Source organism: Colobus angolensis, unplaced genomic scaffold (assembly GCF_000951035.1).
Source record: "Colobus angolensis palliatus isolate OR3802 unplaced genomic scaffold, Cang.pa_1.0 Scaffold167, whole genome shotgun sequence".
NCBI classification, from domain to species: domain Eukaryota; kingdom Metazoa; phylum Chordata; class Mammalia; order Primates; family Cercopithecidae; genus Colobus; species Colobus angolensis.
The window spans coordinates 3,422,126-3,432,008 of record NW_012114788.1 but is presented as its reverse complement, the minus strand read 5'-3'; the positions used below and the strand labels follow the sequence as shown (position 1 = coordinate 3,432,008).

The 9,883-nt window shown below is 42.1% G+C and overlaps 1 protein-coding gene across 2 annotated transcripts; it reads right to left on the bottom strand.

Moving 5' to 3' along the window:
• Positions 1 to 7,478: 7,478 nt before the first annotated feature.
• On the bottom strand, positions 7,479 to 9,500 carry CCL7 (chemokine (C-C motif) ligand 7). 2 transcript variants are annotated; one of them, XM_011937668.1, is made up of 3 exons: positions 9,356 to 9,500; positions 8,457 to 8,574; positions 7,479 to 8,021 (listed from the first exon to the last, which is right to left on the bottom strand). In XM_011937668.1, the coding sequence occupies exons 1-3, from the start codon at positions 9,459 to 9,461 to the stop codon at positions 7,916 to 7,918; spliced, it is 330 nt and encodes a 109-aa protein (XP_011793058.1). In that variant the 5' UTR covers positions 9,462 to 9,500; the 3' UTR covers positions 7,479 to 7,915. The 2 variants fall into 2 exon arrangements, with proteins under 2 accessions (XP_011793058.1, XP_011793060.1); XM_011937670.1 differs by having other exon boundaries at positions 7,480 to 8,021; positions 8,457 to 8,559; positions 9,347 to 9,497.
• Between the last annotated feature and the right edge of the window lie 383 nt (positions 9,501 to 9,883).

The window sequence follows — 9,883 nt, the reverse complement described above, 5'->3', positions numbered from 1 at the left end:
AAATATTCCTCCATCCCTTTATTTTGAGCCTATGTGTGTCTTTATATGTGAGATAGGTCTCCTGAATACAGCACACCAATGGGTCTTGACTCTTTATCCAATTTGCCAGTCTGTGTCTCTTAATTGGGGCCTTTAGCCCATTTACATTTAAGGTTAATATTGTTATGTGTGAGTATGACCCTGTCATCATGATGTAGTTTCTTCATAGTGTCGTTGGTCTTTACATTTTGGTATGTTTTTGCAGTGGCTTGTATCAGTTTTTCCTTTCCATATTTAGTGTTTCTTTCAGGAGGCCTGGTGGTGAAAAAAATCCCTTGGCATTTGCTTGTCTGTAAAGGATTTTATTTCTCCTTTGCTTATGGAGCTTAGTTTGGCTGGATATGAAATTCTGGGTTGAAAATTATTTTCTTTAAGAATGTTGAATAGGCACCCACTCTCTTCTGGCTTATAGGGTTTCTGCAGAGAGATCCACTGTTAGTCTGATGGGCTTCCCTTTGTGGGTAACCCGATGTATCTCTCTGGCTGCCCTTAACATTTTTTTCTTCATTTCAACCTTGGTGAATCTGATGATTATGTGTCATGGGGTTGCTCTTCTTGAGGAGTACCTTAGTGGTGTTCTCTGTATTTCCTGAATTTGAATGTTGTCCTGTCTTGCTAGTTGGGAAAATTCTTCTGGATAATACCCTGAAGTGTGTTTTCTAACTTGGTTCCATTCTTCCCATTACCTTCAGGTACACCAGTTAATCATAGGTTTGATCTTTTCACATAGTCCCATATTTCTTGGAGGCTTTGTTCATTCTTTTTCACTCTTTTTTTTTTTCTCTAATCTTGTCTTCATGCTTTATTTCATTAAGATGATCTTCAATCTTTCATATCCTTTCTTCCACTTGATCAATTTGGCTACTGATAGTTGTGTATGCTTTACAAAGTTCTCATGCTTTGTTTTTCAGCTCCATCAAGTCATTTATGTTCTTCTCTAAATTGGTTATTCTAGTTAGCAGTTCCTGTAACCTTTTATCAAGGTTCTTAGCTTACTTGCATTGGCTTAGAACTTGCTCCTTTAGCTCGAAGGAGTTTGTTATTACCCACCTTCTGAAACCTACTTCTGTCAGTTCATCAAACTCATTCTCTGTTCAGTTTTGTTTCCTTGCTGGCAAGAGCTTGTGATCCTTTGGAGGAGAAGAGGCATTCTGTTTTTTGGAATTTTCAGCATTTTTGCTCAGTTTTTTTCTCATCTTTGTGATTTATCTACCTTTGATCTTTGATGCTGATGACCTTTGGATGGGGTTTTTGCATGGGCATCCTTTTAGTTGATGTTGATGTTATTGCTTTCTGTTTGCTAGTTTTCCTTCTAACAGTCAGGTCCCTCTTCTGTAGGTCTGCTGGAGTTTGCTGGAGGTCCCCTCCAGACGTATTTGCCTGGGTATTACCAGCAGATGCTGCAGAACAGCAAAGATTGCTGCCTGTTCCTTTCTCTGGAAACTTCATTCCAGAGGGGCACCTGATAGATGCCAGCCAGAGCTCTCCTGTGTCAGGTGTCTGTTGACCCCTGCTGGGAGGTGTCTCCCAGTCAGGAGGCACTGAGGTCAGTGACCCATTTGAGGAGGCAGTCGGTCCCTTAACAGAGGTCGAGTACTGTGCTAGGAGACCCTCTGCTCTCTTCAGAGCTGGTCTGCAGGAACGTTTAAGTCTGCTGAAGCTGTGCCCGCCGCCAACCCTTCCCTCAGATGCTTGGTCCCAGGGAGATGGGAGTTTTAAGTCTCTAACCAAGGCTGCTGCCTTTCTTTCAGAGATACCCTGCCCAGAGGAATCAAGAGAGGCAGTCAGGCTACAGAGGTTTTGCTGTGCTGCTGTGGGTTCTGCCCAGTACTAACTTCCAAGCCAACTTTTGAAGAGTTTTTCAGAGTGTGCATGGTGAGTCACACCTGTAATCCCAGCACCTTGGGAGGCTGAGGTTAGGAGTTCAAGACCAGCTTAACCAACATGGTGAAACCCTGTCTTTACTAAAAATACAAAAATTAGGTGAGTGTGGTGGCATGTGCCTGTAATCCCAGCTGCTTGGGAGGCTGAGACAGGAGAATCGCTTGAACCTGGGAGGCGAAGTTTGCAGTGAAGTGAGATCACACTAGTGCATTCCAGTCTGGACAACAGAGGGAGACTTGGGAAAAGAAAAGAAAAAAAGAAAAGAAAAGAAAAGAAAAGAGAAAGGAAAGGAAAGAAGAGAAAGGAAAGCAAAGGAAAGGAAAGGAAAGGAAAGGAAAGGAAAGGAAAGGAAAGGAAAGGAAAGGAAAGGAAAAAAAGAAAAAAGGGAATTTTTCAGGGAGAGGTGAGTGATCAGTGATCAGCAGACAAGGATCCCAGGAATCAGGACTCTTGACTTTGTTCTGTAGCTGTGTTCTAGATCTCCTTTAATATTGCAAAGTTATAGACAAACTGGAAAGAGACATTGACGTTGATTTTATTCCAACCTTCTCTTTAAAAAATAAAAATAAAAGAATAGACACCAGAGGCTTGGAGACCAGTGAAAAAATCCTTAAGGGAACTGTGTGCTAAATCCTTAACTGAACTGTTCCCTTAAGGAAAAAATCCTTAAGGGAACTCTCTAGAATCGGCTGAGCCGATTCTAGAGCCCCTGTTTGTTGACGTCCTGTCTTCTGAAATGTGTGGTAACTCTTAGTCTCAATCTCCCTTTGTGCAAAACAGGACCAATTAGGGTTCATTACTCCTTCTTCTCAAGCATCACTGAACTCATTTCTGCAGTTTCTTATCACTTTTGGAAGAGAATTACACCAAACTTGATGTTAGTGTAAAAATGCTAACAATGTGTTCAGCAGATAGTAAGTTATCAATGGCAATGCTAATCTATGCAATCTATGCAAGGCTCTATCTTACTTCATTTCACATGAGATGACTTATTTAATCCTCCCAACAAACCTATCCTAATTAAGTCCATTTTAAAGACGAGAAAAAGGAGACTTAGAGAAGTGAACTGTCTTCCTCTTCTGTGAAATCATTTACAAAAGTAAAGCCTGTTTTCCAGAGTTGCCTTGAGGTTTTCCAAAGCTTTTTTATTTAAAATATTTTTTTAAAAAATTTAAAAATATTTTATTTTATTAGAGATGGTGTCTCCCTCTTTTATCCAGGCTGGAGTGCAGTGGCACCATCACAGCTCACTGTAGCCTTGAACTCCTGGCCCTCAAGTGATCCTCTTGCCTCAGCCTCCAGAGTAACAAGGACTATAGGTATGCTACCATATCTGTCTATTATTATTTTTTGTAGAAATGCCTTGTTGCCTATACTGGTCTTGAACTCCTTGCTTCAAGTATCCTCCACCTTGGTTTCTCAAAGTGCTGGGATTACAAGAGTGAGACATAGTACCTGCCCTAAAATGTTCTTTTTGTTATGATCCTCTTAGGGCAATTAACTTTACTCTTTTGTACAGAGGTAGAAAACCGAGGCACAGAATGTTGTAGCTATTTTCCAGGGCTAACTGGTCATGGTAATGCTAGCCTAGGCTTCTATAACAACAACAACCTCAGTGGCTTACTGCAATATTTACTTTTTGATATTTATTTTTTGTTTGAATTGTAACCTGATGTTGATTAGGCAGCTCTCAAAAAGTGCTCTCTTTTAGGAATGACTCACAGATTCAGGCTGTTTGCCAGTTACAGCTTTCATACGGAATGTGTGGCCTCCAAGTTCCCAGATGTGAGTGGAGAGATGGTTGATAGATTGTGTAGGATGTTTTAAAGAACCAGACATAAAAGCTGCTTACATCACTTCTGCCTACCTCACATTGGCCTTCACTCATCATGCAACTCCAGAATAACTGCAGAGAAGCTGAGATATGAAGAGGATCACATGGATATTTGGTGAAGACTAATAGTTTCCATTAGAATCTGCCTTTTGCTTACTTCTTCTCACACGTAGAGTACACAAATAATCCACCTGCAAGAGAAACAACTCAAAGTGCCATTTAGTCATTGCACCAACCTAAATGGACAAGATCTCTTGATGACGGTTAGTTATCTCCATCAGCTGAGATTATGGATCTACTTTGTCCAGTGACTTATGAACTAAAAAGACAAACAATTTGCCACTTACCTAATGTTTCAAGTTTGAAAAGGACAGGGTACTTGCAATCAACACTCTCATTTATGGAAAGAAAGATGGCATTCATCAACGGCCAATGCACCATGCCAAACCTAAAATCCTTCAGACAGATGTTATAAAAGTCTCCCATCCAGAGCATCACACACCGGGTCCTGTCGGGGGGTGGGGGGATGGGGGAGGGATAGCATTAGGAGAAATACCTACTGTAAATGATGAGTTGACAGGTGCAGCAAATCAACATGGCACGTGTATACCTATGTAACAAACCTGCACGTTGTGCACATGTACCCTAGAACTTAAAGTATAATAAAAAGAAAAAAAAGTCCCCCATCCTTGAATAGGCTGCTTCTCTTTCTCTGGGGGAGCTCTGTTGTCTTTTTGATCCTGGTTTCTGGTTTCCTTTGTGAGTTCCCTCCTTTTCCATTATTCCCATTTGGGCACCTCTGAAGTGAGTATTGAAGAGAGACGTGGTCTTCTTGGGGACTCTGCAACCTTTGAGGACTGCAAGCTGTACTGTAGGGCCTGGAGTTTGTGTTCTTTTTGAACTTTTCAGGATCACTTACGGTTTCACTGACAGTATAGTACAGCTCCGGTAATAACAGTGGGCTTCTGATCTCTTCATTCTCAGTCAGTTCCATATACCAGCAGCCACAGTCCAAGTTTCTTTCTTGATATAATTCTGCAATTATTCTCTCTCTCTCTCTCTCTCTCTCTCCCCCTCCTCCCCCCCTCTTCCTCTCCCTCTGCCTCTCCTTCTTCTTCTCCTTCTCCTTCTCCCTCTCCTCTTAATGAGGAAGGCTGTGAGGCTCGAATGCTAAGGCTACAACTTCAATCTGATTTTTGCTTTATGTTATTTCATCCAACTAAGAGATTTTTTTCCCAAAAGACTTTTATTGCTGATTTTTTTTTCATCCTTAAATGCCTTCTCTTAATATTTGGTACCTAGAAACAGATGGCTTTTCCAACAACGTAAGGTCCTGAATTTGTGTATTTTATTATCTTTCGTTTCTACCTTATGACCAGTTGATTTTTCTTTTTTTCTGAGCTCATCTCTTTCTTGGAATCCCTTCAAAAAGGAAGACAGAAAGAAACAACACTCTACTAATGTATCTTTATCAAACTTTCCCCTTAGAGCTACTATTTTAGCAGAGAGCACCTGACAGGTTTGACACTTTGTAACATGAATGTCTTATTTTCTTCAAACTGTGACATCAGCTTCCTCACTGCTTGCTACTAAATATCTAGTTAATGCTACACATTTCACGTTCTTAATGGTAGCACATGATTGTGCTATTAATTCCTCTATTAATCAGGGTTAAACTAGGCTCCAAAGTAGCCTTAGTGGCTTAACACAGCAAATGTTTATTTCTTTTTCATGTCACAGTTCAAGGTAGGCCAGTTGACCTGTTACTTGGGGATACAGACTGCTTCCATCTTGAAATTGAGCTATACGGGACACGTTATCCCTAACATTACCACAACAGAGGAAGAGAGAGCTGTTTATAGGGACAAGGTCTGAAAGTGGCTTATATCATTTTAGCCCTCACCCAACTAGTTAGAATTCAACCACACAGCCCCTGGGTAAATGCAATTTAGGCTGGAGAATATAGAAGAGCCCACAGATATCTGGGTGGCATTTGCAGTCTCTGCTACTTAGGACTGGCACATGTCCAGCAGCAAAGTCTAGGAGGTGGGAAAGTTCCAGCAAAAAACACTCCTTATGCCTAAGCCAGAATTCACAGGTCAAGCCTGGAGACTACATTGATCTGAAAGAGATAGCATCAGGGAAACTCACTGATACCAAGACATGACTAAGAAATAGTTAAAAATGTGTAAGGGACACTTTCCCCACCCAGCAATCTATATCAGAGTCTTTACTAATGGTACCTGGAAATCTGTTTTTTTTTTTTTAAAATTAGTATCTAAGTGATGTTGATGCGAATATGACTCATTGATCTACTCTACATCTCAATCTCTGGAGGCTTGGTCAGGTAAAGTAACTTGCCTAAATTTACTAGGCACATTACTGGTGTAACTAGCCTAATCTTTGAATCCCATTGAACTCAATGCCCAGTTACATACCAGCATCTCTGTTCCTGTTCTTTCTAATTCTCTGTGACCAAGAGTACAAGGTCTGCATGAAAACACATGATTTTATAATTTTTCGAAAATGAAGTTTCAACAGATTCTGTTTGGTCTTGAGCACATGTAGCCCTTCTCTCCTTTCCTGTCCTACCATCAGACACTCTGCTTAACATCTGCATGTATCAGAGGGCTCACTGTGTCTCACAGCATCTATTCATTCAATCCTACTTCTAGTCTGCCTGCCGGTTGTTCTCTGCTGGAATTTAAGATTACCCTCCTTATTGGTGTGAAATTAAATAACTCAAACTTCAGATAATTTAAACTTAAAGATATTAGGACTTTAATTATTCTGAGCCTTGAGGGGAATGTGGCTATGCAATCTGAGTCGTGCAGCATGCACCTACAACTTTTGCCTTTTTGCTTTTCCCTGTAAACAATTAAGAAGACTGAGCCATGGCAGAGGTAAGACCCCTCAGATCACTACCTCTCCTCAAGGAATAGTAAATCATCCTCCTTGGAACATAGTAACCTGTAACCAATCAAATCACTGTGGCGTATGCACCTTGTCTAGTACAAAAAATGCTGTAATCCAGCTGGAACTTCTGTCTTTACCTATGTAATTGAAACCTTTCTATTTGTTTGGAGTTGATGCTTTTCCAAGTGGCCACCCTCAAGCTTTGTCCTTGAATGAACTCAATAATTATTCACATTTTCTGAATCTCATTGTTAATGTTGACTTTGGTGTTTGGGGATGAGAACTGGTGGGCTGAAGAAGGGGTAGAAAGGAATGTTGGACTTGGTCTGAACACCAGTGGTGGCAAAAATCAATGATGGCCAGCACTTGCCAAATCATCTGTTGCTCTCCTACTTGATTTTTTAATGAAAGTGACATTTGTATTATACGAGACTAGAGAATTGATTGGAAGGGGGAAAACCAGCCAATTACAAGGTTGATATAATGGAAGAGAGGAGAGGCTTTTGGGTAGAGTGAGGGATGGTGAGAAAAAGAATGAGTTTGAGAGGGAAGGAAGGTATTTGAACAAGTGGCTGAAGCGGATGTCAGATCTGGAACTGAGGGGTGGGTTCATCTGGCCCTAGCCTGCGGCTGCCTCTCCCTAAGATGCAGATAAGTCTGGCCTGGTGGAAAGCCCAGAGTCCATTATGTGCTCATTTCCCCACAATGTGAGCCTGACCTCTGCAACCACGCCCTTCACCTTGTCACCCTGTTACCCCCACCAGCTTTATTACTTTTTCCTTTTGAAAAGCAATGAATGTCAGCTGTTATACAAAAATATATTTTATGTGAAAATTTGGGAGTCATACATATGCAAATATGTAATTCTATAATAACATGCTTCCATAGGGGCATCATATCTTAACAATTAAAACAAATCTTTGCATTGACTCTTGCAAGGACTTACACAATGCCACCATGAGGTAGAGAAGGGAGGAGCATCCCACAGTTTTTACAGGACTGAGATGACATATGCATCCAAGGCTTTACATTCAAAATCCACCAAAATCCATGGAAGATTAAATTAAAATATTAATAACTTTTTAAAACTATGTAAGAAAAACCATGATTCACATTATTACATAAAGCTCATATTCGTTAGAATTAGAATAAAATAATCTCAGAACTACTCTGAGAAAGGACAGGGTATATAAATTATTTGTTTCTCAAGTCATGGCTTGGTTTCAGTTCAGTCATGAATGTTCAAAGCTTTGGAGTTTGGGTTTTCTTGTCCAGGTGCTTCGTAAATTCCTGGACCCACTTCTGTGTGGGGTCAGCACAGATCTCCTTGTCCAGTTTGGTCTTGAAGCTGTGGAGGAGAAAGGAGACAGTTAGATGGAACACCTTGAGGGTTCAGCCTGTGAGTGTGACCAACGCTATGGGAAACCTGTCTAGCTCGTCAGCCTGGCTGATGGAGGTGCCTCAGGGATGGAGGAGGAAGAAGGTAAACTAAAGGAAGGAGCCTCAGAGAAGCAGCTCTTTTTGCTAGCCCAAGTGAATCCCTCTTGGTTCCAGGATAAAGGAACTGAGGTCTGAAGTGATAGCTAGAAAGGGAGCTGAGAGTGAGAAGCCACTTTCTTTTCTTGAATTGTTTCCCACTGGAAAATGTCTGGGATAAGATGAGAGATGCTGTTTGCATCACAGTAGTATTTGATTCCAACTCATTTTGATACTAGTCCTATTCGCTGCCCAGGGAAGAACCTAGGACTGAGGTGTGAGGGGTGGGTGGTCATCATCCACACACATTACAGCTTCCTGGGGACAGTGGCTGCTGGTGATCCTTCTGTAGCTCTCCCGCCTCTGCTTCGGGATTTTCTTATTGATAAATCTGTAGCAGCAGGTAGTTGAAGTATTAATCCCATCTGCAATGAAATAACAAGATAAAAAGGCCATTGAGGGTGTGTCCTGGGTCTTTCTGCTTGTAAAATAGGGAATGGCAAGAAGAAAGAGTCAGAGAGAAAGGAGGTGGAGGCAAAAGCTGCCCATCCCAAGTCCAGTGTCTTTGCCCTTTGAGGCATTTCATAAACTCCCTTTCACTTTTGTGGACTATGAAATAGTGATGCACCATCACCAGTTGACAGGTGGAAGAGGAATTGATGACTACTCTGGGCATTGTTAGGAGGGGCTAATATGATAATCCAATTCCTTAGAGCAAGGGTACCCCCACTGTGGATCCCCTTTTAGGCTCTGAGCATTCTATGCTTGGTCATGAGTTTCTCTGATACCTACCACCTCTGCGGAGCCGCAGTCTCTGGAAGCTGGGCTGAATGAAACACAGACCAAATTCTGGGACTCCCGGTATCTGGAAACAGCCTGCACATTCATCCCCAGAAGCCCCCTGTCTTTGATCACCCGATCCAAAACTCTACTGGAAGTAACTCTGGCGGTAATTGCACTGAGGGTGTTCCCAGAGCTGGAGTCCTGGAAGGAGCTGGATTTGGGGTTCACAGCTGGAATTCTAGTTCAGGCTGTACCCAGCAGCAGCTGTGTGGTTGGGCTCACCCCTTGTTCTTTTTCTGAGTTACCTTATTTTGGAAAAGTAGCTGTTAAAGTGAGACCGTGGGTAGCATGTCTTCTTGACTGGTCCATGATAACCCAGAGAATGTGAAACGTGCTTCAAGGAGAAGGAGAGAGGCACCTTACCTGGCTGAGCAAGACCCTGGGGGCTGAAGACAGCTGCTGTGAGCAGCAGACACAGAAGTGCTGCAGAGGTTTTCATGTTGGAGGATGAGGGCATGGGCTTCCCCATGAGAACTGGAGATTTCTGGGTTGGTCCCAGCCCCTCTGCTCCTCTAGGGGCTCTGTCTCTGCCTTTTATAGGAAGCAGAGAGGATGAATCATAGGATGGAGTAATAAATCTGCTGAGTCAGTGCACTTCAGTGGGAGGATAGGAATTGAGAGTATGAGTCAAGGTTAGCCTGTTTTTCAGCTAAGACCAGCAGTGGTAGGTGAGGTAGGTTCTATGTCCAGGCCGACTGCAGTATGTAACTACGGCTGTTATTAAGAGACCAGTTTCTCTGAAATGAGACACATTCTACAGAAAAAGGAAGGAATCAGGGATACCGAAGTCAAAGATATACAAGGGATATTATCCTTTTCCCTTTGGAGCAGCATCCCTAGGACATGAGCCCACAAAAAGACACTCAGACTTTGACTCAGCTCCACAAAGGA